Source organism: Salvia splendens, chromosome 1, assembly GCF_004379255.2.
Source record: "Salvia splendens isolate huo1 chromosome 1, SspV2, whole genome shotgun sequence".
Classification (NCBI taxonomy): Eukaryota; Viridiplantae; Streptophyta; class Magnoliopsida; order Lamiales; family Lamiaceae; genus Salvia; species Salvia splendens.
In genome coordinates, this window is record NC_056032.1 from 11,890,785 (window position 1) to 11,918,189 (window position 27,405).

General features: G+C 38.1%; 2 protein-coding genes, 1 long non-coding RNA gene and 1 pseudogene across 4 annotated transcripts; 1 reads left to right on the plus strand and 3 right to left on the minus strand.

The window, feature by feature from the left end:
- Positions 1 to 5,456: 5,456 nt before the first annotated feature.
- LOC121797105 lies at positions 5,457 to 7,683 on the minus strand. Its single transcript, XR_006049795.1, has 3 exons — positions 7,416 to 7,683; positions 6,813 to 6,863; positions 5,457 to 5,866 (listed from the first exon to the last, which is right to left on the minus strand). It is a non-coding gene; the product is annotated as an uncharacterized LOC121797105 (long non-coding RNA).
- Positions 7,684 to 11,964: 4,281 nt separating this feature from the next.
- On the minus strand, positions 11,965 to 12,468 carry LOC121795693 (zinc finger protein 1-like). Its single transcript, XM_042194301.1, has one exon. It carries the CDS (start codon positions 12,466 to 12,468, stop codon positions 11,965 to 11,967), a length of 504 nt encoding a protein of 167 aa, XP_042050235.1.
- Positions 12,469 to 13,643: 1,175 nt separating this feature from the next.
- LOC121795941 lies at positions 13,644 to 17,323 on the plus strand (annotated as a pseudogene).
- Positions 17,324 to 17,770: 447 nt separating this feature from the next.
- On the minus strand, positions 17,771 to 27,056 carry LOC121742367 (mitotic checkpoint protein BUB3.1-like). 2 transcript variants are annotated; one of them, XM_042135490.1, is made up of 9 exons: positions 26,674 to 27,056; positions 26,449 to 26,579; positions 20,358 to 20,440; positions 19,571 to 19,834; positions 19,149 to 19,224; positions 18,787 to 18,867; positions 18,340 to 18,418; positions 18,138 to 18,238; positions 17,771 to 18,066 (listed from the first exon to the last, which is right to left on the minus strand). In XM_042135490.1, exons 1-9 carry the CDS (start codon positions 26,791 to 26,793, stop codon positions 17,979 to 17,981), a joined length of 1,023 nt encoding a protein of 340 aa, XP_041991424.1. In that variant the 5' UTR covers positions 26,794 to 27,056; the 3' UTR covers positions 17,771 to 17,978. The 2 variants fall into 2 exon arrangements, with proteins under 2 accessions (XP_041991424.1, XP_041991433.1); XM_042135499.1 differs by lacking the exons at positions 26,449 to 26,579; positions 26,674 to 27,056 and adding an exon at positions 22,928 to 23,113 and having other exon boundaries at positions 20,358 to 22,838.
- Between the last annotated feature and the right edge of the window lie 349 nt (positions 27,057 to 27,405).

Genomic DNA, 27,405 nt, shown 5'->3' on the forward strand with positions numbered 1-27,405 from the left:
GGCGAAGTGTGGGAGATATCTCAATAGTTCCAGATCCAACAACTGTAATTAGTTCCCCATTGGCAGTTCGGATATACGATTTATCAACATCACAGCTTAAATCAACAAAATCATTTTTTTCCGAAGTCATAGTGTCAGTTGCCCCACAGTCAAAAATCCACCCTCGAGTATGTATATCAGTGATTCTATCAACATGTAATGCAGGGGAAATATTTTCTAGTGCAGAGAATGGGTGTTTAGACACATAATCACATAAAGTTGGGGCTGATATGCAATTTCTATGACTATAGGGTTTCAAATGGGATTTTGGTTTGAGGCTGGGGTCTGTATCGAATTTAAAAGGGTCAGGGGGTTCCTCTACAAAAATTCGGGGTACATTCTGTAATATTCGAAAGTTATGTGGGAGAGGGTCTAATTTGCCAAGAAAGTTAGGGTTTGGCATATAGCCAAACCCGTTAACTCCTTCTGCGCCGCCATCCCTTCCGTCTGACCCTCCCGTCGCCGCTGTTCGTCCGGCGAAATAGCCTGCCCCCTGTACGTTGCCGCCACCGGGTTGGCCGTCTGAGTTCACTGTCGGCCCCTGTCCTCCATTAATTCTGGTACCGACTTGCTTCGGTACTCCATCGTCACCCCCACGGCCAATTTAGCCTGGGATTTAGATGCTCTCGCCTTCTGCCTCTCTTCCCACCATTCCGGGTACCCCAATCTCTTGAAGCATGTCCCATATGTGTGCTTTTGTCGGCCACAGTGTGAACACTATAGTTTTGACGTGTCTTGGCGGTTCCCCAGCCGGCTGGTAGCTGCGGGTCGCGGTGGCGCGCGCTGGTTCTGGGCCGAGAACCCGCTCCCAATTCCCCCAGATGATGAGTCTCCGGCGTAATTGCCGACGGTTTCGGTTGGGGAAGACGACGCCGGTGGCATGATATTCCGTCGAGCCGCCTCCGTCTTCACCCATCCGTAAGCTGCCTCGACTGATGGGTAGGGGTCCTCTTTGAGGATTTCTCGCTTGATGGAATCATACTCCCGATTCAGCCCGGTCAGAAACTTGAACAATCGTTTCTCATCTGAATGTGTTCGGTACTGATTTACGCCCTTATCGCAGCACGTGATGGGTTGTTTCTGGCAACGATCGATACTGATCCATAGGCCGTTGATTCTTCGGTAATACGTCTCCAAGTTCAGTTCTCCTTGTCTGATTGTGATTGCTTTCTCTTCCAGGTCGTATATGAGATACTTGTCCGCCTTGTTTTCAAATGTCGTGGCTAGGCTGTCCCACAAAGCCTTCGTCGTTTGATGATGAGCGAAGTCGGCGATGATTTCATTCTCAATGTTATCAACGATCCATGAAAACACCACTAGATCGTCTTCTTCCCAATCGTCATAACCCTTGCTTCCGGGTTCGGGGGGATCTTTTCTGATATGCGAATAGGCCCCTCGGCCTCCGATCTTGACTTTCATAAGCCTCGACCATAACGGGTAGTTCTTTCCATTGAGCTTGAACGCCACGGTGACATTCTTGCTGTGTTTCAGTTTTCCCGATTGCTCTTAATCGGGTTTGACATCCTCTGTGTCTGACATGGTTTCGATTTGCAGGTTGGATATCTCTGGTTTGGTTTAGGCTGAAAAAGGCCGAGATTGGTTTGATCTGGGTCGATAGGTCGGGATTGGTATATTAGGCTGTGATGAAAAAATTTCTGAGCCAACGGGCAATTCGAGCCGCCTCCCGCTCTGATGCCATGTTTAGACGGGTAATGAATATATTCTTATTGATTGAATAACAATGTACATAGTTCATCCTCTTATAGGCTATATAAGGATGCATAAAAGGTAAACCTAAATTTACATTAATTGTGTTCTATCTTATGTAAATATTCTCTATATCAATTCCAATATCAATTCCTTGTAATGCTCCTGATTTCTTTCCTACAATTTTTGTTTTTATTTACGTATTGGAAGGGGGCAGGGCAGGGGTTTATAACTGTATCTTTCCCCAAATGTTGTTTGTGTGATAAGTCCGAAATTAAAAAAATCACATACAAATATCAAATACTCTCAAAATAGAGCCCATATTCATGGAAATTATCAAAATAAAGCCCATATTCTTGGATATTTCTCACGTGTTGAGTTTTGTCAACGTAGTGACGTACTTTAGTTTCATGTCTGTGCGGGTGCGGCACTTACATTCTCATGGAGGCAAGTTTTTGACTGCATAATTTAAAAGGAGTAGTATTAGTAAGTAATATAAGTTGAGGGCGTAATTATTTGGGTTTTGAGGTTAGATCTCAATTGAGTTGATTTTTTTTTCTTCTAATCACAAAACTTCGAACTATATTGAATACGAAGAGGAATCAAGTTGTGGATCTGTGATTGAAGTTGTTGGGTGTTGGCAACTTTAGTTGTAGGAAGAGGAGAATGTGTATACAGGCGATTTAACACATGTGATAATAGTCTTTATCATAATTGTTTTTGTTAGTTCTTAAATGGTGATATTTTGTTGACTTAGTTTATTTAAGAGAAGTCATAAATTATTGTACCATATCTTCAACCTTGTTTTTTCCAAATTGGAAATGTTAAAAGCTGTATTGATTTTGTTTATCTCATTTGTTGTGGATATAAAAATGTCTACATCTCTCTTTTCCAGGTTTTTATATTTCCGTTGTCTTAAATATTCAAGATGTGAGATAAAGGATGCTATAGTAAATAGTGCCTAGTGGTGTAAGAAGAGGAAAGAACAATGCACTAACATGTTTATTTGAAATAAATTTATTGTTTGTTCCATAAATAAAGCTTGTTGCAACTTGCAAAGCATCATGTTAATTGTTAACTAATTGTAATGAATAAAAAAATATACCTAAAAAGATTAGGATCCCGATCATTATAGTCTTAAACAGTTAGACGGATAGATACGAGTCAATAAATAGATAATACTCCTTTCCTCTCAAGTTAATTAAGTTGTATTTCTTTTTAGTTTATCTCAAATTAGTTGAGTCATTTTCCTTTTTAATAAAAAACATTATCCTCTTTTATACTCTCTTCTCTCTTCATCTCTCATACTTTATTATCTCTCTTACTTGCTTTCTCCATTTTAACCTTTACCACATTAATCTATTAAATCTTGTGCTAAAAAAAGTCTCAATTAACTTGGGAGGAAAGGGTACACAATTTTCAATCCCAATAACATACGAATCCAAATCCCATCTAAACTTAACTTTTTGACTCGTTGACTAAATAGTAGTAGTACTAAACTACTTGCTGAATGTATATGATATTCATTGAAGTAGAAGATGACAATAACAAGTCCCTTATTCAAGTCCTACTAATATAAGAGCATCCACAATAAGGATAAACTAGCGATAGTCTAGTCAAAACTCCTCCCGCCATATTATCACGTCATTCCAACAACAAGTCTATTTGAATGGATGGAGATAGGCGACTCTAGTGTGGATGGAAGCAGGTGCCATTCTTTAATTTGACACAAATTTAAACTTCTAACAATTTGATTCACTTCTTACACCTTTGCCCCTCCAAAATCTACTGTGCTGCCCCTACGGGCTAACAACAATTTGATTCCCATGCATACACATTGTAGTACCAACCAATCTACACATAACCGATTCAAATTACAAAAACAAAAAGATGGAGTATTGCATATTTCATGATATTCCTTCTGTCTCAATAGAATATAATTTATTACTGTACTTTTAAGGTTTGGAGTACTAGTTTGTAATATAAAAGACAGAAATTTACTGTAAGTAGATAATTAAAAACACAAGAGAGAAGGCAAAACAAGTGGATTATAATCATATAATGATGCAACTAATGAGTTATATTGAAATGCTTGTTATGCATTGAATTTTTATTTTTAATAGTGATCTACACGAAGTTAAGTTATTTATAGGGAACTTTTCTCACATGTAATTTTCTATATATAATGGACAGTTTTAGAATTACATAAAATACTACTCAGTACAATATTCTTTGTTTCATTAAAATTGATATAGGCACATAGATTAAGAAATAAATATTTAGTGAATTAAGTGAAACGAGAATAAAGTAAGAGAAATACTAAAATTATTAAGTGAAGAAAGACTAAAATAGAAGAAAATAAAAATAATTAAAGAGATATTAAGAATATAGAGTAAGAGAGGTTAAATGCGAGTTTTTCCCAAAAAAAATGGCCCAACCATATAGTAGAACGATTAAAAAAGAATATGAATCAACTTAGAGTAAGAATAATTGAAAATAGGTTGAAATTATGGTATATATAATAGTATACTAAAGGCCTTGTTTGGGTTAGTCGTGGATTTTTTATCAAGAAGCTCAGCCCTAGCCCGTATCGTTTTTCTGTTATATAAATCAGACAAATCAACTTGACATGTTTACTTTTAGTTAGGTAAGACCCATACAAGATTTCGAGTATAGAAGTTGCAAAGATATGTTACAGTTGATGGAATTCATGTTGGAATCGTGACCGATCAAAGAAATGTTACAGCCTAGGCTGAGGTCGAGGCTGCGCGTCGTGTGTCGCGTGCCCCACGCCCAACCTAATCTTTTAGATTACCTCACAGTCCAAGTCAGTGAGCCATGTCTCCAACGTGGCGCGACGAAGCAAACGTGGTTGACACGTAACAATGTCCACGTCGTGATTGAACACAGACGCGAGGTGTGTCCAAAAACATCTAGCCTAGGACCGGCCTCCAACTTCCGTAACGGCTTATAACCCCGGTAGTTATAGTCCATCCATCATGACAGACTTAAATTATGTGTTGACCAGTAGCCTCAGACGACACCTATAAATATGGTAGTCATTCCATGCATTCTACACATAAAAAAATGCAAAGCATTCTGCACCATAATCTCTCCCTCTACATAGTCTTCTATCGAGGCTTTGTCCTGGCCTTTCATCCAGTTCACCAATCCAGGCGCTTTCACCACTTCATCAACCACCCCTTAAGATTTTTCGAACCCCTTTGGGCTCATTGATGGATCCACCTCGAGTGGATCGGTTAGTTCCACTTTTACTAATTCTGTGAAATCATTGATTAGATCGAGTGTTGGGGCCTTCGGGGTCAACACGAATGTGGAGGGCTCTATAGTCTACATGAATGTGGGACCTACCGTGGTCACACAAATGCTGGCTCCTATGGGGTCAATGGAATCGACTCCTATTATGGAGTGAGTTCCGATTTGTATTGTCAAAAGTACTCCTCCGTTCCTGACTAAGTTGGGGGCAAAATCTTTGGGCATGGAAATTAAGATATTGTATTGAATTTATTAAATGAAAATAAAATAGAATAAGAGAGGAAAAAAGTAGTAAAGATAAGAGAGTAAAATAGGTGATGAAATAAAGTGAAAAATAATTAAATATTTTGTGTTTTGTAAGAAAAAGAAAGAACTCAACTTTGTTAGGATATCCCAAAAAAGATAATACGATTCGAACTTAGTTGGATGGTGGAAAAAGTATAAATCAGATATTTATAAGCGTTTCTACCTGTTGGTTGTTCCAAAATGATTACACGCCATCAACATATTATAATTTCCAAGTCGGTACTTCATGTTGATTTACAGTCATGTTGAATTCAGAAGGCACCACCAACAGTAGCTTATGCGTGTTAATTTTCCGATACTCCGCCTCCGCTATTAATCTTTTGTCAAATATAAACAGGAAGGACTTGCCTCCGGAATTCCTCATAGCCTCTCTTCTTTTTCCCAGATCCTTACAAAAACTGCCAAGTAAGCTATCTTTTTACTGAGTAACTTTGTTGAGACAATCAACAGTTTCCTGGCCTTCCTCACTTTTCACCTGAGCATTTTGTAAAATGAAAGTCCACACATTGTCACAGAATCAGTAGGTATGAAGATGTCCCTGTAGCAACAGTCATAGAGAAATATAAAACAGCTGTATTATGAACCCCTACACATAGTGTACACTGAACAAGAATGATAACAACTACTGATGCAAGATTCTAGTCCAGCAGAGAAGAGACACCCAAAAATGAGAACAACTGAAAGATTGTTCCAAAGTACTTATAAACAAAGTCAACGAGCCCCACGTAATTCCTATATACAAATCGGCACAGAGAAAATAAAGCAGGCACTCCCTGAGAGGTACATGATATAATTCTAAGAGCCCAAGCAAACACTAGTAGCCCAAAGAGACTCCATACAAATTTCACAGAGATAAAAGAGGACAGGGCCAAATCCTATATCCAATGGCAAACCACTGACAGGAAAATTATTTCTCTGGTAGGAAAATTTCAGAAATGCTCCAATTAATTCTCCGGTGGGCAAATTTCACAGATATTATTGGATTACATATCCCTGAGAGTGTTGGCAAATCTACCATGTTATTATAATGAATTGCATTCAGATTAATGCTGATAAATTCTTGTAATCTGTAGACTGGTGCTTACATACATGCAAACCACTGATAACAATTTTACCAAATATCTTGACAATGTACATATTCTTTGAATTAATTTATTGTAAACCATCAGTTTCTGTCGAAGTAAGAGCACAGTCAACATGACATTTCGTCAAACTAAGTAAGACCAAATAAATAATGATCACCTAGAACAAAATAATAACCACAATACTAATAATAGTAATGGCACTAATACTATGGGCAGAGAAGCAGTGAACTGTTTTATGCTTCAACCAACAGATTCACTTTTAGCAGAACCCAGAAAATATATTGAAAGCATAGAGTGACAGAAACTGAAAGTGTCAGCTTCCACTATTAGTGAATTTCACTCAGACAGTCATTTGCAACGAACATGGAGAAACTACTGCACATAAAAAAATCTAGTAACCTTAATGGAAACCTTGTTCTTCACCTCAGTCTCTAGAGCTTCAGTCATTCACTGCAACCGAATGAGCAACATTAGATATAATTCCAGTGCAGAGCTGGCATGCAAATAACATAGCAAACTAGAGCTAGCACTATCAACTTGCAATCCCCATCACTGATTCACTATGCAGAGTTATCCAAGTATTAACTCCATCAAGATATCAGATTCTGAATTCGTTCCTGACTTTAGGTAATCTCCACACAGATATAAATTTTACCAACTGGCAGTTGATTTTTTTTGCAACTTAAAAACATTGATGAAAAATGTTATACTAACATGTTATTAAATGAAAGTCTTTACTTGTCTCACCACACTGAATTACATGGTAAAAGTTAAACAGATAAAAGTGAAAAAATGAAAATATAGATCTTTGGAGGTGAAAAACATGTAGTATGAATGCTCACTTCAAAATCAGTCTTCCGAATTCCTCAATATTAACTGATTCAAAAAAGAATCACACCTCTTATCAGACAATTGAATTAACAACCAAGAATATGAGCCCAAATCAGTTTAGAACAGTCCATCCGTATAATAAATAATCATATTGACGAAGAAACAGATAACCTTGTCAAATTGAATTAAAACTTGAATGGCGAGTTCGGGGCTCAGAACTCCGGTAGAAACCATCTGATCCAAAGTTTCCGTCAAACACATTCCGATCGTTGATCTCCGATATAGCTCGAAGGTCGCCATTATTCTCCAACAATAGTACTACTACACCTACACTAACAGATTCATAGTGGAAAAAGAATAATCACAATCAAAATACAGTCCTCGTCATTCAATCAAATCGAAAAGTGAGAAAAACAAATAAAACATAACAAAGAAGGAAATAAATTCACCGTGTTTCAGACTGATTGATTGATCGTTGGCCTTTTATACCCTAGATTTTAGGGAAAATCGGGTTTCTAGGGCACTTTGCCTTTAAAATAACGTAAATGTACTCATTTTGTTATCTCTTCCATATATGGGGAAAACGCCAATGAAGTTGGCGTGCTTTTAAGTAAAAACGCCACCCATATTGGCGTGTCTATACGTAAAGACGCCAATATATTTCTGTCGTATTTTGGGCGTATTCTTTCCAATTACAATTACGTTGAAACACGCCAACTTGGTTGGCGTGTATTACTAGAAAATGCCTTTGGAATTAGCGTGTTTAAGGAAATACGCCAACATAAGTAGCGTGTTTTGAAGTAAAAACGCCAACAAGAGTGGCGTGTTTTAACAAGAAAGATGCCAACAACAGTGGCGTGTTTAAGGAAAAACGCCAACTTGAGTGGCGTGTTTTAAGAGGTTGATATACCAGCCTCCTCCCCCAAATCGCGAAAACATCACAGCACACACTTCACGATTTTCTCCAAGCAGCGCCAATCTCCGCAAATTCGCCCTCCTCTCCGTGATTTCGCCATCCATTCATCAGTCGGTGCTATTCTTCCCCAAATTCATATATTTTCTTCGGTTAGTATGCTTATCTTTTACATTATTAGAGTAATTGTTGGATAGTTAGCTAGGGTTTGTAATGGGTTGTGAATTGAGTTGAAATATTATGCATTTTGGATTGTTTGAATGACGTTATTGTTGATTATTATGTTGGATTGTTTGGATTTAAGTGAATTTGTATATAAATTTGATTATAAACCTAAACTCTAGGGTTGTTATAGCTAAAAAATTGGGCAAATTGATTTGGTTTATGTGGGTTTTGGTTGATGTATATTGTTTAGTTTGAATTGTTAATTTTGTTTATATTGTTAGGTTGGGCAATTTGAAATTGGGCAAATTGAAATTCTTAGGTTGGACAAATTGTTAATTGAAATTGTTACTTTTGTGTAGGTGAATTGTGTTATGATTTTGGATGTGCAATGTTGTGTAGGTGAATTTGTGTATTGTGAATTATTTGATTTTGGTGTTCCATTTTGTGAAATTGGATTAAATTGTATCTAATTATAGAAATGATTTATGTTTAGTAATTGTTTAATTTGGATTATGAATGCTGTGTAGGTAAATTATGGCATCATCTTCAACTTCTGGTCGTCGGCTTGCATGTGGTCCTGCGGATCCTTCTGTATTGTATTTTCAGAGACAACACGTCTCTAATAACATATGGGCAGGAGTTCCATCCGAAGACGTACGCTGCCGACGATATGAAGGAATAATTTAGAATGTTCCCATACATTACCGTGTTTTGGCAATAGTGGACCAGAATACGTACTTGAATACCTTGTTCATACCATTGCTTAATATGTCATCGTGCAACCATTCCACAATTATGCCAGGATTTTGTCTTTGCATTTTATTCAAATAAGCTGGTAAAACTTTGAACGACCACTCACATCCACCGTATACAAGCTCAATCATTGTCCTCCGAGCATACCATGCTTTCTTGTAACTAACTTTGACATGAAACCTATTTTCAATATCCGCCACAATTGCTTTTACCTTGTAGCAAGGATCGTTTTCTATCTAATGTCGAACACTCAACGCTATCATACCCGCCGAAAGATTAGCGTGCCCATTATAGTTACGATCCCCCATGCAAGTATGAGCAGTGCTAAACACTCTAATTTGCCAGTGTTCATCATGCTTTCTCAGTGTTGCTCGGCACTCCCACATACATTTCGGTAATGAGGTATCCTTCGGATTTCCTTGTGGCCACTTACAAACTGCATGTCATCTCTTTCCTTTACTTTCAGCAACTGTATATTGTCAGATTTTTTCCAAATGCCAATGAGTCACAGCTGCCTTCAATTCCAACTTCGTTCTAAATTTAGTATGCAAACCGACATTGCTAGAATCTTTTTGACTCCAATAATGCACACTGGGATCATCACGCTCAAAGTTTTTGGGATAAAAACTATCATATGGACCTGGTAAGGTGCGAAAATAGTTGATTCCACGCTGTGGGAACTGTGGAACTACTCTTCCTCCAACTGTCCTTCCACCAACTGATGTTTCTCCAACTGTTGTTTCTCCAAGTGGAATGGATGGTCTTGAAGCAACAAATTGTTCATCGTCCGACGGATCACCATCTGAGTCTGTACTAAGCGGGTCGGAATCTTCAGAATAATAAGGTGATTGTGGATCAAGAAAGTCGGCTTTATCAGGACCTATTATGTCCTCAACCACATCACAATTGTCACTTTCCCCTAAATGCACGCCTCCAGCTTCAAAATCTTGTGTTACAGCAAAATATGGTTCTTGGGCTCTCGTAGACGTACCAACATCAAAATCTTGTGTTGCAGCAAAATATGGTTCTTGGGCTCTCGTAGACGTACCAACATCATAACTTATGACATGATGACTATGATGTTGAGTAATTGCCGAATACTCAACATATAATTCAATTAGACCTCCAATAACCATACTCTCACTAAACATTAGTTGCATGCATACTTCTTCTAGTAGAACACCTACAAACGTGACTCCGGATCCAAAGCATATAGTACGTTTCCATATTATTTGAATTTTGTTTTCATATATGCTTATCCCCATCCTTTCACAAATTTTTTCCACAAGCTCATCGTACGAAATTGTTTCATCCAACATAATGAATCCTTTAGCAAAAGGAGGATCATACGAAATAACTGCTCCGGGAATTATCTTTCCACCCCAATATAAATTCACACACCACGTCATACTATTTGCAATAATGTAAAACACAAATAAAAATGTATTATTTTTACATTGATCACTATGTAGAGTCAGCAAAAAAATTGACAAAATATTTCTATTAAATACACTACAATATATATTATCATAACAATCCATTAAATATTGGTAACAAAATTAGATATACTACAACATATAATAGCATAACAATTGGTCAAAATATTTCTATTAAAATATATATTATCATAATAATCCATCAAAATATTAGTGTGCCCGTAACAATTGGTCAAAATATTATATTAATTACACAAAAATATATATTATCACAACAATCCATCAAATCCACGAGTCTAAAAGTTGATATACTAACCGATTAGAAGGACTAATGTTTGGAAGAATGAGCCAAAATCGAAATCTCCACGCTCAAATCCACCACCGGGTCGACCCGAGCAAGGGTTTCCTTAAGGTTTTTCCGCCTTGGGAAGGGTTTTCGCGTTTTGGGGAGGGAAAGTGATTAGGGTTCGCGATGTTGGGGGAGATCTGATTGGTATATGGTTCAACAGAAACACGCCGACCAGGGTAGCATGTTTTATGATAAAACGCCGATCTCATTGGCGTCTTTTAGTTGAACACGCCAACTACATTGGCATTTTTAAAATTGAACACGCCAATTGAGTTGGCGTTTTCTAACGTAGCTGTATTTGGAGAAAATACAGCTAAAATACGACGAAATTATAAAACGCCAATGTTCTTGGCGTCTTTACTTATTGAAACGCCAATGCGGTTGGCGTTTTTCCTATATATGGAAGAGATAATAAAATGGGTACATTTACGTTATTTTAAAGGCAAAGTGCCCTAGAAACTCGATTTTCCCCTAGATTTTAAGATTGGGGATTATATAGCGGGCGGTGGAATCGCAAGCAGTGAAAAGACCATCTTACCATTCTGATGTTTTCCTATTTTTACTGGGTTTTAATGTAATCATGACCTCTCGCCGGGGGTATATCTGGACTTGCGCATTTTAGTGGTCAAATGGTTATATTTTGGTTTAAGTTGTTTTTTAACAACTTAGGTAATTTCTTTGAAGTGATTTCGGAAGATTTGCAGTGAGAAAGATGGTACTATAATTCATCTTTCAACTATCTTAAATGTATTTTACGTCAGAAAAGATTTCATAACAATACAACACTTATTTGAAATCACTAAATTTTTTAAATCATATACATTCCGGCACAAATACAACTCCATAAATACAAAATAATAATAATAGTCGATTTTGGTATTTCAATCTACTACGTTCCATTTCTACTGTAAATGAGACACTTGAAACGACATTGAATTTACAAAAAAAATTAATCAAGTTCGTCTTGAACAGAATTGAATTTTTCAACAAGAATTTACTAAAACTGTAACAACTAGAGTAATTAGAAAGAATGAAACAGTGGAATTAATTACTACGAAAGTTGATACATACAGAGAGAGCAAAATTAGGGTTTGAAAAATAATCCTATTCTTGAGGCGCTGGCAGGTTGAGGTCGAAGGCTAGTCCGGCGTGGGCGGCAACGCTGCACTTAGCGGCTTTTCTGGGGAGTGTAGGTCCATCATAGTGCTTCCGCTTGTGGCCACCCAGAGCCTGGCCGGAGGGGAACGTCTGATTGCAGTAGGAGCATTTGTGAGCCCTTTCCTTCTTAACACGGTGAGTGCTCTTGTGGCCGCCAAGTGCCTGCGCGGATTCGAACACCTTATCGCAGAACCAACAGTAGTAGTCTGTCGCCGTCAGAGGCGTATCAGGAGACCCTGCCTCTTGCTTTTTCACCACCACGGCGACGGATTCAAGGACTTCTTGGTGTTTCTTGGGTGGAACGATTGTTGATTTCGAACAGAATCCGCCGTCGGAGTTGGCAAGCAGAATTAGGGCCTCGGCGGCCGCGTATTCAAGAGCATGCTGGCGCGGCGGTGGTCGCCGGGAACGCCTCGCTGTCACAATCCACCGGATAGCAACGCTGTCCATGATCACGAGTTCAAATTAAAGTATGGAAATAAGTAATTAATGGGGAGAGGGAGAGAGAAAGGAGTGGTATGAGGAATGCAATCGGCCGACCTATACATATATATAGAGGGATGGAAGATTTTGGAAATCAACGGGAGGGACTGTGATTATGACTCGGAGGATTGACTGTGCCAGCAGTTGGAGACCCTAACTAGTTTAATTAGATCCGTTTGGAAATGATGAATAAGGTAATTTTATGCGTTGTATGTATATATAGCAGTGCCGTCTTTGTTTAGATTTCTTTCCTAATTTTTCACAAGCTGTATAATTTGGACACTTGAAATAATAGCTGTATACGGAATTCGTGCGATGCAAAATAAAATTATTGAGATAACATACATAATTATACTACTACTAGAAAACTGAAATTAATTAGATGACACAGTTATTAAATTAGTGCAACTTAGTTGGTGATCCATTTAATAAGTTGGAAGTTTTAGTTTATTTGCTCTTTGTTCACACATTTGTAGTTTCTCCTTATTTAATTATTATGTGTTTCTCTATTAATTATATTTGGGTACTTATGTGTTTAGTTTGGACGTAGTAATTTTCTCAAAAGTTTCTTACATAGTTTGATTAGTTTTTTCAATATATATACAAGCTCCAATTCATCTCAATAATTTTTATTTGGATTATTGGTCTCTAAATTTACACTTCGGCTGAAATTTGATCCTCTTTTAAAAAAAAATTGATCCTCTTTTAAAAACTTAAAACTTGGTTGCAAAAATCGCAAACTCAATTTAAACAATGTTTTCTACGCCCGTCAAAAACGGCATCATTGCTATATACTTGACCCTTTTGTTCAACCATATAATCTGACGTGCCACATCAAATTTAATTTAAAATTAAATAGAGCGCATGAAAAAATCACTAAAATGTTTAAGTTTATGATATTAGCTACCAAATTTTATATTTGCGAGAAATACTATATTTTAGATAAAATTTGTTCTTTTTGGGGTCATTGCCCCTTTAAATTTTGTAAAATCTTTGCAAAACAAAAAACACTTTGGGCCGATAAAAATGCGAAATTAAGCCCAATATTGAATAAGCGCAATGAATAGTTGTGCTGTGCTTGTTAAAATCGCTTACATTTTTGGATTAATTTCATCAGAATAATTAATTATTTTCAGAACTGGCTTAATTTCACAATTTCAATGGCGTCTTCTTCTCTCCTACTCTCGCCCCTCTCATCCACAACTTCCTTAGATAACCGTGACTTGCTCGGGAACTCTGCTTTCCTGCAGAACCCCAAGCTGCGGCGCGATTCGAAGATGTGGTTTCAAGGCTCCGGTTGCACGGAACTCTCTCGACCATATACCCAAACAATTTCGCCAAGAGAATCTCAAAGAAGGATGTATGTGAATGTGATGCTATTATCTTACCCCCTTTTCCGTCTTATTTTTTTAATTTATGGCTGTATTGTTTTGCTTGTTAACTTTTGTGGTAGTTTAATTTGTAATCCTTGCTCGCTGGAGATTTTCGTGGTTTTTAATTCGGAGGCTTGTCTTCGTGTTTTGTGGCGAGAACTAGCGTATGTTGTGAAGAATTTGTGTGTGATTCAATTTGTATTTATCCTGGAAAAACTAGAACATAGATGATTGCTACAGATTTTTTCCTCTTTTCTTTTTCCTAATGCATTGTGCTTTAATCTCTTCCATACTGCAACTGCTGTGAAGTTAAGTAAGAGCAGAAGATACTGTAGACGATATAGTGAGGTAACAAGGCCTTAGTTTGATGTATTAGACGATATGCTGTGAAGTGATATAAGATGCTGCCAACTGTGTCGATGATATCTGGTTGCTGCTGAAGCCTACTCTGAGGAAGGAACTTAGAAATCGGGCTATTTTGATGAGATCGTCTGTAGTTAATTTTTATTTGAGATGGAATACATTGTTGGATGCATATATGCCTTTTCTTTGTTTCTCTGAGGATAATCTTGATTTTGAAGTTTAAAGAGGGATTCCATAGAGCTCAGACCTTGAGATAGTAGAGTAGAGTGGGCTCCACGAATAAGTTACTAACAGTTTTAGCATTCAGGCATTAATTTTCCGATTAGTCGATTAGTTAAATGTAACTATTTGAGATGTTAAAACAATTATTACCAATCACATTGGGTCATGCTTGTCTTCTGGTCATATATAGTTCTACTGTGCATTGCTTTTAGTTGAGCTCTTTTCTTTGACTTATATCATCATTCAATGGTTTGTGGAAAAAAAATTATCTGGATTAAGATGTCTCAACAGTTATGCAGCATGTAACTGAGGTACCATATCTTTTGTAGTGATGGAAAATTACAAGAATGCGCCTCAGTATCTATACGGCCTTTCACAATCGCAGATGGATATGTTCATGACAGAAGATAACCCTGTCCGCCGACAGTCAGAGAAAGTCACAGAGGTACAAATCTTTGCGTGTGTTTGAAATATCATATACTCCATGTATGTATACTTATGTCTCCTAATTATATTTAATATCCCATGCCATTGCCCTAGCCTGTAAACTGGGTGATACCTTCTTCCTTTCTTCTTATTGATGTACTGCTTCATATGGCTGCGATTTGCAAAAACGTGATTAGAAGGTAGAGGAAACACTTTTTCTGCTTGAGGAATCTTTCTTCAAGAGAATACTGATTAGCTTTTGTTTACTCAGGAAAGCATTTCATCAGCCTGCAATTACTTGAGTAATGGTGGAATGTGGAGCACAACTGGCATGAGTGAAAGAGGTCCCTCCAAGTATAGCATGAGCGTAAGCATGTACCGTGGACGGGCGAGAGGATATGGAAGGCCTAGAACTGCTCCTCCTGATTTGCCATCTTTGCTTTTAGATGCCCGGATTGTGTATTTGGGGATGCCGGTAGTGGAGCTCTTACTTTATTGGCTTGTAGGTTTGATTCTTTTAATTCACATTTCTTTGTTCTTGCTGTTTAATTCTGTCTGATGCAGATTGTACCGGCTGTGACCGAGCTTCTTGTTGCTCAATTTATGTGGTTGGATTATGACAGCCCAACGAAGCCAATATATCTGTATATCAACTCATCTGGTACTCAGGTAATCTGTAATCACCTGAATGTCTCGCATTAATCAGTATTCGGTATTACTTTTTGTTTTTTATATCTTACGCTTTTCTCTTCTGGCCTTGTTTATTTTCCCAGAATGAGAAGATGGAGACTGTTGGATCTGAAACCGAGGCTTATGCAATTGCCGACACTATGGCTGTAAGATCCTGATTATAAATACTAACTTAAGTTACTGACTTGACGGTTAGCTGTGGCGACTCGCTTCTTTTTAATTGTATTCTTGGTGTTTGGCGTTTGACATTTCATCCAACTGCTCTGTCATTAGTATTGCAAAGCAGATGTCTACACTGTAAATTGTGGAATGGCGTACGGCCAAGCAGCAATGCTTTTGTCTCTTGGAGCAGAAGGCTATCGCGGGTTACAGCCGAACTCATCCAGTAAGATATGACCTGTATATGCCACTGTGCTTATGAATATTATGATTTATTGGTGCTTCTTACATGTTATTATCATCATTATCATCATCATCATCATCATCATCATCATCAATTACTTCATAGCAACATATGGTGCTAGCTTCTTTGATAGCAACAATATGAATTACTTCATACTATAGCAACCCTAAACCCAATTTCTTCAAGAAGAACAGGCTACATTGTGTTGCAACTGATTAAGCACGTGAGCTTTTGTGCTCTGTGGTTTATTATTATTATTTGGACCCTGCTGGTTTGGCCTATATTAATATGACATTTTGCATGTTTAACCTCTCTCTTTCTCTCCCTCTCTCTCTCTCTCTCTCTGTGTGTGTGTGTGTGTGTGCGCGCTTATGTCAAACATTTCAAGCTTTACTATTTAAGATACAATGACAATGTCATAGGGAACTGTTTCTGTGCTTTGCTTACTGTGTCATAGGGAACTGCTTGTGTGCATTGCTTGCTGAATTGGTGATACTAGTTGATTTATTTGATGGCCTCAATGTTAGTTGTAAACTTGTGTGCCTTTTAGGTTTTTACGGTTTTGCTTCTTTCTGCAGCAAAATTGTACCTCCCAAAAGTAAATAGATCAAGTGGAGCTGTCATTGACATGTGGATTAAGGTCTCTCTCTCTCTGTGAGATGGTTGTTGCACTGCATGCTTAAGCACATGTCTCGTATGTTGCCTCAGGCCAAAGAACTAGAAGCAAACACGGAATATTACCTTGAACTCTTGGCCAAAGGAATCGGAAAACCAAAGGAGGAGATTGAGAAGGACATCCAACGCCCAAAATATTTCCAAGCACAAGAGGCCATTGACTATGGCATTGCTGACAAGATCATTACTTCTCAAGATTCTGCCTTTGAGAAACGGGTAAAATTCATAACTTTATGTTTTGGTGTGCATAGGTTTTAACTGCCTCTAAAAAAACACACCATTTTGTTCTAACAATGAGTTCCCTTGTCAGAATTATGAAGAATTGTTGGCACAATCGAAAGCAATGAGAAGAGCTGGAGCTGGTCCTCAAGCAGCTCCATCAGGGTTTAGGTAAACTTGTGAGATTTTTGTGGCATGGTTGGCATGCCCTTGCTATTCTGAATGTGTCTCATGATGTGCTGCTAGCCATTTAGATATTGCTTGGTACTTCAGGAAAAGCATACACTATGGCCTATGCACAAGTGAGGTGCTTTAATGCTCCTCTTCATGGCTATCCACAAGACAAGTGTAGTGTGATTTAATGCTCATCCTTTTCAACTGTTGTATACTGGGACGAAGAAAAAAATAACAGAAACTTGAAGTATAAAAAGAAATGTTTTGGGCTGACCAATGTGTGTTTCAATTTTGCGTAACCATTTGCAACACTTGGAAGTGGGGAACACATTTTCTCTGGTTTTCTGTTAACAAAATATATACTACCTCCGTCCAAAATAAAAATAGACAAAGTTATAAATGACACGTGTTTTACTGCTTAATTGGTAAAGTAAAAACGTGGTGAAAGTAGTGATAATGGATTGTAGGTCTACATTTAAAATGATGTGTAAGATTAATATTAGTTTAAAACTTTCATTTTTAGAATTAGTCTAATTGTAGGAGACGACAATCTTAATTGGTAAAATTTGACTATTTTGTGGACGAAGATAGTATATATATATATATATATATTTGAATTTGAATTTTCAAAGTGATGATCGTTAATTAGAATGTCTAAATTTACTCATGTGGACTCGTACAAAATCTTTTTAGCAACATGGGGCCTGGGTTGGGATGTTGGGACTGGATCGAATCTGGCTGCAACAGCAGCAGCCTACTTTCGTTTTTACTTAAATCATCTGTCGTAGTATTCCGAGTATGCTACAAAGCAAATACTATCTGACATAATCATCCCATAAAAACTAGTCATCAATGAGTAAATGATTTCAAATAAGGTCCTCGATCTCAGCTAATATTAGAACACAGTACAAGCAACTTCAGTCTTGCCCAACTCATGAAGCAGGGTTGGGAAGCATTTTCGGCTTTGGCTTGACTTCTACTTCGTTTACGCTGCGGACAAAGATGGCATCTGGCTCGTGGCTACAAATGTGATCAAAGTAAGAAATTAAGATGCATTAGAACAGAGAGACAGTGGGAGAGAGGATTCTCACGCTTTATCTCCTTCTTCATATGTGTAACTAGAAGCAACAGCCAGCAGTCTACCGTCTCTGCTAAAGGACACTGCTGCAATACTTGTCGGGTACTTCGTATACTTCACAATGTGACCAAATAGTAGCAGATAAGAGGAACTTAGCAATCATGTATTTTGAAACATGGCAACGGAAGTTAAAAATTAGAATTAGCATCTTCTACCTGATAAAGCCTTTTCTTGTTGTTTCCATCCCACACGTTAACATAACCGTCACAACCTCCAGTAGCAAAGGTACCATAGCTACACACAGCATTATTAAGTAAGAAATACTATGAACAGAAGTTAGATACCACCAACAATGACCTTAATTCATCACTAATCAAGCTTCTTTTCAGGCGGACATATCTGAAATCTACATAAATGTAAAGATTGGCCAATACAAAATGCTTTAATATAAAAGCACCACAAAACATTATTGGTTAAACTTCAATATTGTTCTGCTTGTAAGTTTACCCTTCTCCTAATATATAGTGCATGATGACAGCAGTTTATACTCCTATTTTCTAAACTTTCTAGAAATTAACTTTATTGACAGCCTCAGACTTATCAAGAATAAGATGAAGTCAGATGTACTGATCCAGGAGCACAAATAAAAATAAAAAGCTTACATAGGGTGAAATGCAATGGCATTCACAGGGTATACAATATCTCTTCCTGCTTCAGACTTCCTATGGCACTTGAATGCATACCTGCAGATGAGAAAATTAACAAGAGAATTATGAAACAGTTAAAATTCTGCAGTTAGGTTACACTTCAATTAAGTTTACACACTTCCAAGATAAAACAGTGTCACAAATGACTGATTCATAATTGGTTAACATTTTATAAAGATAATGGAAAATTGATACAAAGTAGACATCGAAAGAAAGTTAACATAGAAATTTTCACCCAAAGTTATATCGTCATGTAGTTTTTTCAGAAAGTTTTTTCATATTTCCACATCCTCAAGTTTGGGGTGTTTAATACATACTTTTTAGATTGGCCCGTCTCTGAAAGGTCAAAAAACTCCATGGCTACTCGTCCTTCAACGCTACTAAGAGCATAACCTGGAAATCATAAACTTAGAATCAAATGAACAATTATGGGATCACAATTTCCAGAATTGAGTATTATCTACAAACTTAATGTAGAAAATCTTAGTTGAACCAAGTATCTTTTCCCTGTGGGATCTAAACTAACAAGGTAGCATAATTCCATCATTCAAATATAGTAGATTTGTCACGACTCAGTAGAAACCATCAACCAACAGCCACTGATATTATTTGATATTTTCTAATAAAAGATATTCAATCTGTTTAATAACTACTGGTCATTATGGATAAAACATGCTGGAATGACAACTCATTTTACCCCACAGCAACCTATGACAAATTTAAGCTGATAAAGCAGCACCTGTCCCATTAGGATAACATCGGACACATCTTGTTTGGTATTTCAAAGAAGATTCCCTCCGTTGTTCAGGTTGAGACATGTTTCGAAGATCATACACATTTACATGCCTTCCAGCAGTAGCAACCACTAAGCGATTTCCAACAACAGACATAGAATAAACACGCTCAGGTTGAGTATATGTTCCAACAGAGCGATCCTGGCCACTGGAACTTCTTGGATCCCAGCACTTCAAGGTTTTGTCCCAGCTACCCGTAATAACTTGACCTAAAACAAGATAATGTATAATCATAACATATTTAGAACTATCAATAGCTCCATGCATGTGTAGTGAACCAAGCTGAAGTTAGCATTAGATAATTCACTAAGAACTTCTATTTACAGTATTCAACTTTCTGACTTCTTCACTTATAGCTTGTTAAAATTTGAGAATGGACTACTGCAACCTCAAGAGCTTGTAGTAAATAGTACCATATAATCCAGAAGTTAATAACAAGCATATTTGTGTAGACAATGGTTCAATGATCAGGGAAGTGGATTTGGATACGAAAGAGAGTATTAAGTCAAATGCACTGAACAAGGTATGAAAATATTAGGCCTTATATGCATACATTATTGCTCTTAACAGCTATTGCATTTTCTCAGTGTGCTTCAAATAACTAAAAATAACTTTTGCTTCAAAAAAAGTCTTTATTTAAGGAATTCTTTTGATGAAATTACTATGAGAGGAAAATTATATCTAAGTAGAGCTGCAAACAAATAAAAATTGTAAGGGTGATGAAAAACCAACCAGTTGCATATGAGTATTCAACACATCGGACAGGCCCATCATGCCGCCCCAAAACATCCTCCTTGTTGTAATTAAACACAAGCCTGGAGCATAACAACCACCAATTGCCACATAAGTCAACAGCAAGCAAAAAACTCAATCTATGTGATGAGTATATCGTTTGAGAAGAACTAAAATCCATCACATTATATATCCTTCCATGGAACTAAAGCAAATTAAATTAGTAAATCCTGCTAGCGAAACTAAAACAAATGAGTGGACCAATTCAGAAAAAATGACCATAAAAATGTTGTCTGCTGTTGCATGCATGATCATTCATGCGTAAAATGCATGCAACACAAGATAGCGAGCTATAAAGGAAGTCGTTGGAAGTTGGGAGTTAAGTAGGAGTTAGTTGCTGTGTAACTAACTCAAGCCAGCTGGCAATCATCACGTGAGATATGACGTGTTGCAGCCAATGAGAGTCGAGCACGTGGATGTTAGTTAGTTAAGTGAGCTAAGATGAAGAGTATAAGTAGAGGAGTTGCTTATTTCTTTCGGTTATGTCGAGTATAGTGTTGAATTGTAAATCGGAGCTTAGATCGTGGATCTAGTTCCTCCTCTTCGTGTGATTGTTTCTATCGTGTAAACTTCTTGTTGATTCAATAATACGATCCTCGATTGTTCATTCAAGAGTTGCTTTGCGTATTATCGCTGAGTTCGGCAATGCCGAACTAAGAGAGGGAGACCGAGAAGAAGTCACTGAGTTCGGCAGTGACGAGCTAAGATAGGGAGACCGCGAAGAAGTCACTAAGTTCGGCAGTGGCGAGCTAATATAGGGAAGCTACGAGCTCGGATCGTAACAAGCGAGCTAAGATAGGGAGACCGCGAAGAAGTCATTGAGTTCGGCAGTGGCGAGCTAACATAGGGAAGATACGAGCTCGGATCGTAACAAGTGGTATCCAGAGCAGTCGATCTCCGGAAACTGGAACGGTGACGCGAGGCGCTGAAATGGAGAAGAAAATGGCGGAATTGATGGATCAGAAGTTAAGTGAGCGTGATCAAGTCATTCATGAGCAGGAAATCCAAATTTTGGAATTGAGGCAAGCAATCGCTACGATTAATTTGCAGAATCAGAAAAACAACGCAGCAATGGATAATGGTGAAGGAAGTAGCGAAGGAAAATCAGATTGGGGAAGATCTACTCGATATGAGTTTCCTAAATTTGATGGTGAAGGATTTGAAGGTTGGATGATGAGAGCTGAATATTTTTTTCAAGTAGCAAGGGTACCAGAGGCGGAGAAAGTAAAGGTAGCAGCAATTCATATGGAAGGAAAAGCTCTCCAATGGCATAGAGGATTTTTGACTCTACATGGAAATGAGGCGTATGTTGATTGGAGATATTACATCTCGTGCGTAGCAGCTCGCTTTGGAGCTCATGCTTTTGAGGATCCGCTTGCAGATCTGAGGAATCTCAAACAAAAAGGTACGCTACAATCATACATGGATACTTTTGATGAGTTGTATCCGAGAGCTAGTATAAGAGAGGATCAAGCACTTAGTTTTTTCTTATCTGGACTTATTGATGAACTACAAATGCCAGTGAGAATGTTTAAACCTAAGAGCTTGGCTGAGGCTTACTCATTAGCTAAATTGCAAGAACTAACTGTGAAGGCTTTAGGAATTAAGCCTAAGGTGATGCAGAGTAATGTGTATTCTAATAGCAGTTATTACTCGAGTAGTAAGCCTCTGGCAGTCACCACTAATAGTAAACCTGTGGTGAATACTAACAATTGGAGTGGAGGTAATAAGGAGCCTAATCGTTTGGGTGGTGTTAGAGCTAGCACTAATCTATCACCCAAAGAAATGGATGAAAAAAGAGCTAGGAAGGAGTGTTTCTGGTGCACTGAAAAATTCACTCCTAATCATCAATGTTCTAAGAGGAAATTTTATGTTATACAACTGATTGAGCTGGGAGACACAGCAGAAAGTGAGGAACAAGCAGATTTGGCAGATGAAACAAGGGATGGTGAAGAACCGGATCTCCAGCTGTCTTTACATGCTGTTTGGGGTAAGAATGGACCTCAACTGATGAGGATTAGGGGAATCTGTCAGAAAAAGGCTTTAAAGATCTTAATTGATACTGGGAGTACTCATAACTTCTTGAGTTCCAGAGTAGCTAAAAAGATTAAGTGTGAACTCACTGCAGTGAGCTCTAAGGCTGTAGAGGTTGCTAATGGACAACTACTGCAATGCAATCAGAAATGTAGTAACCTTGAGTGGGAAATGCAGGGAGCAACATTTCAAGCTGAGGTCTATCTTATTCATTTAGAAACTTATGATTTGATATTGGGTGGTGCTTGGTTGTCTACCTTGGGTGAGATTACATGGGATTTCAACAAGCTGACTATGCAATTCAAATTATCTGGTGCGGTTGTGAAGTTGCAAGGAGAGCTATGGTCACCAAAATCTGATCAATTACATTGTTTACATATCTGCAACCTGCAAGAAAAAGATGAAAATGAAAGAAAGATCAGCCAGCTGATGCCTTCAATAGAAGAGGAAATTTCCTTCTATTATGAGATCAGTACAGAGGAAATATGGCCAGAACTTAAACTGATATTGGATGAGAATGAAGCCATATTTGCAGAGCCAAGTTCATTACCACCACCGAGGGAGCAAGATCACAAAATCATTTTGAAAGAGGGGTCTAATGCTGTCAACATAAGGCCCTATAAATATGCTTCCAAACAGAAAGATATCATTGAAACTATGATTGATGAAATGCTGAAATCTGGAGTTATAAGGCATAGTGAGAGTTCCTTTGCTAGCCCTATTGTTTTAGTCAAGAAGAAGGACTCATCATGGCGCATGTGTGTGGATTATAGAGCTTTAAATGCTATCACGGTTAAGGATAAATATCCTATACCGGTTATTGAGGAGCTTTTGGATGAGTTGGGTGGGGCTACTTGGTTTTCTAAAATTGATCTACGGTCTGGCTATTGGCAAGTTCGAATGAGGCTGGAGGACATCCATAAAACAGCCTTCAAAACTCACTCCGGTCACTATGAATTTTTAGTGATGCCGTTTGGATTAACAAATGCTCCGGCCACCTTTCAAAACTTGATGAATTCTGTCTTCAGAGAGCATTTGAGGAAATTTATTTTGGTTTTCTTTGATGACATCTTGATCTATAGCAAAAGTAAGGAAGACCATGAGTTTCACTTGAAGGCTGTGATGAACTTAATGAAGCAGCACAGCCTTCTAGCTAAGAAGTCTAAATGTAGTTTTGGGTGTAGAAGGGTGGAATACTTGGGACATGTCATTTCTGCTGATGGTGTTGCTACTGATGAAGCCAAGATAGCAGCGGTTAAGAATTGGCCAAAACCAAAAACGATTAAACATGTTAGAAGCTTCTTGGGTTTAACTGGATATTATAGGCGATTTGTATACAATTATGGAGTCATTGCTAAACCATTGATAGAGGTGACAAAAGGTGCTGCATTTAGTTGGCCTGAGGAAGCACAAGAGGCTTTTGATAAATTAAAAAGTGCTATGATATCTGCACTAGTTTTAGCTTTACCCGATTTCTCCAAGGAGTTTGTAGTTGAAACAGACGCATCTGGAGTGGGTATTGGTGCTGTACTAATGCAGGAGAAACATCCTATAGCTTTTATCAGCAAAGCCTTAACTCCTAAACATCAAGCCCTGTCTGTGTATGAAAAAGAACTCTTGGCTATCTTGATGGCAGTAAAAAAATGGTATTACTACCTGCAATGTAGGAGGTTTATAATCCTAACTGATCATCAGAGCCTCAAATATTTGGTTGAGCAGAAGTTGACAACTCCAACTCAACAAGCTTGGATGACAAAACTTATGCAATTCGATTATGAGATAAGGTACAAGAAAGGATGTGATAATGCAGTGGCTGATGCCTTATCTAGGGTGCCAGAATCTATGATATTTGCTCTAACTTCTCTTATAATTCCCTTGGAATTAATTGAGCAGATTAAGGAATCTTGGAAAGCAGATCAACAAATTCAATTAATTTTGAATGCAAAACAGACTGATACTACTTCTCACCCTAAATTTAGCTGGAAAAATGGTGAGTTAAGGAGAAATGGCAGACTTGTAGTTGGAAATGATGTATTCTTGAAGGCCAAAATTCTAACTATATTCCATGAGTCTGCAACAGCTGGCCATTCGGGTGTGTTGGGAACTTACAAGAGGATCTCTGCCTTGTGTTATTGGCCTAAAATGATGAAGGATGTTAAAGAATTTGTGAGGATGTGTGTGACTTGCCAAAGATATAAACCAAGCACTACTTCCCCGGCTGGATTACTTCAACCCCTGCCTATGCCTGCTGCAATTTTTACTGATATCACTATGGACTTCATAGAGGCTTTACCTACTTCGCATGGAAAAGACACTATATTTGTGGTGGTAGACCGGTTGAGTAAGTATGCTCATTTTATGGCTTTGTCCCATCCTTTTACAGCCAAGAAAGTAGCAGAAATATTCATGGATTTTGTTTTCAAATTACATGGCATGCCTGCTAAAATTGTGAGTGATCGAGGTGCTGTGTTTGTGGGAGCTTTCTGGAAGGAGTTTATGACTTTATTGGGTGTGGAATTGCTATATTCTACAGCCTATCACCCTGAGACCGATGGACAATCTGAGGTTGTTAATAGATGTTTACAATGTTATTTGAGATGCTCTATGGGAGAGAAACCACACTCTTGGGTTCAATGGCTGGGATTAGCCGAATATTGGTACAACACTACTTATCACTCGAGTATTCAGATGACTCCCTTTGAAGCATTATATGGATTTCCACCTCCTTTACATGTCCCATACCTACCTGGGGATTCAGATATTGAAGCTATAGACATTGCTTTGAGAGATAGAGAGGAGATGATTGTCATATTAAAGAAAAATATTGAGAAAGCTGCAGCAAGAATGAAGAAACAAGCTGATCTTCATCGTTTTGACAGAGAGTTTCAGATTGGTGATTGGGTTTGGCTGAAGCTTCAAGACTATAGGCAGAAATCTATTCGGGGCAAACACCACAAGTTCGAAGCTAAGTTTTTTGGACCATATCAGATCGTGGATAGAATGGGGAAGGTAGCTTATAAGCTGAATTTACCCTCATCAGCTGCTATACATGATGTCTTTCATGTTTCATTACTGAAGCCCGCTGCACCTCCTCTCGGGCCTATTTCAGATCTACCATCTACATCTCATATCAATGATGCTATACCACAAGCGATTCTGGATAGAAAAATGGTGAAGCGACACAATCAAGCGGCTACAAAATGGCTGATCCATTGGAAAGATAGATCCCCTGCCGATGCTTCTTGGGAATTCGCGGACGTGATCACCGAGCGTTTCCCTTGGTTCCTTGAGGACAAGGAACCTTAAGTCGGGGGTATTGTTGCATGCATGATCATTCATGCGTAAAATGCATGCAACACAAGATAGCGAGCTATAAAGGAAGTCGTTGGAAGTTGGGAGTTAAGTAGGAGTTAGTTGCTGTGTAACTAACTCAAGCCAGCTGGCAATCATCACGTGAGATATGACGTGTTGCAGCCAATGAGAGTCGAGCACGTGGATGTTAGTTAGTTAAGTGAGCTAAGATGAAGAGTATAAGTAGAGGAGTTGCTTATTTCTTTCGGTTATGTCGAGTATAGTGTTGAATTGTAAATCGGAGCTTAGATCGTGGATCTAGTTCCTCCTCTTCGTGTGATTGTTTCTATCGTGTAAACTTCTTGTTGATTCAATAATACGATCCTCGATTGTTCATTCAAGAGTTGCTTTGCGTATTATCGCTGAGTTCGGCAATGCCGAACTAAGAGAGGGAGACCGAGAAGAAGTCACTGAGTTCGGCAGTGACGAGCTAAGATAGGGAGACCGCGAAGAAGTCACTAAGTTCGGCAGTGGCGAGCTAATATAGGGAAGCTACGAGCTCGGATCGTAACAAGCGAGCTAAGATAGGGAGACCGCGAAGAAGTCATTGAGTTCGGCAGTGGCGAGCTAACATAGGGAAGATACGAGCTCGGATCGTAACATCTGCAAGGATAAGAATGTGAATCAGAACAAAACTGGAAATAACCTTCTAACGGTATGATCTGCAGAAGCACTAAACCCTGAGGTATCATCATGGAAGCAACAATCCAGTACAGCGCCGCCGTGCATAAACTCCCCTCTGAGCGCATTGGCACTAGCATCATACAACCGAACACTCTGATAACCAACCATAACGATAAAGAAAAATAAATTAAATCGAGAAATCAGAACGGAGATGTTCAAAATTAGAGTTTGCATTCTAAGTAAAAACCTTATCCCATGAGGAAACAAGGAGGTGGTCACTGTGGTTGGAGAATCGGAGGTTAGAAATTCCGTCAGTCGGAGGGCTCAATAGCTCCCTTCCCGTCGATGGTGGAGGCGCAGAGGCCATGATTACCGCAATTTGCAGCTCCTTGTGCGTGGGGTAAGTAAGGGTTCGGCGGAGAGAGATGCGAAGGTGATCTGATGAATGATGATTTTAGGGGGAAGGAGAGGAGAGAGAGGCGGAGGAATGAGGTATTCAAATTCAAATCTACAAGAACGAAGCCGTGAATCCGTTTACAATTTTGGGTTGGGATCCTAAACGATGATATACGTGAAAAGTGTGATTTTCTTTGGATTACGATATTCAGATTCTGAACTCTGAAGTCCAACTTTTTTTTTCATGTTATTTTGAAGATTTTGATTTATAATCGTATGTTAATTTTATGATTTGGTTCAATTTTTGTTTTTTTTTCTATAAAATGATGATATCGTTAAATTTAACAGTTATAAATTGATTTTGACCCGATTAGTAATTTAAATACTCCTATTAGGCTAAAGTTATTTTTAGTTCTAAATATATGAAATTTTTATGGTTTTTTGTCCTACACATTGAACAAAGAACTATTTTGGTTCAAGCAAAAATATGTTTTGCTGGCTTCATGTTTGAATTTCATATCTTGCCAAAAATTGATGAATTTGTTAAATTTGTACGATGTTAGAGTTTCCATCGTGATATGCA

Excerpts from the sequence above, each read along its gene's own strand:
- LOC121742367 (XM_042135490.1), bottom strand. The coding sequence starts at position 26,793 with ATGGCCTCTGCGCCTCCACCATCGACGGGAAGGGAGCTATTGAGCCCT. Across the intron at positions 20,441-26,448 it reads GCAGATCATACCGTTAGAAG|GCTTGTGTTTAATTACAACA; the intron begins GTTATTTCCAGT and ends GTTATGCTCCAG. Across the intron at positions 18,868-19,148 it reads GAGACGGGCCAATCTAAAAA|GTATGCATTCAAGTGCCATA; the intron begins GTATGTATTAAA and ends TCTCATCTGCAG.
- LOC121795693 (XM_042194301.1), bottom strand. The coding sequence starts at position 12,468 with ATGGACAGCGTTGCTATCCGGTGGATTGTGACAGCGAGGCGTTCCCGG.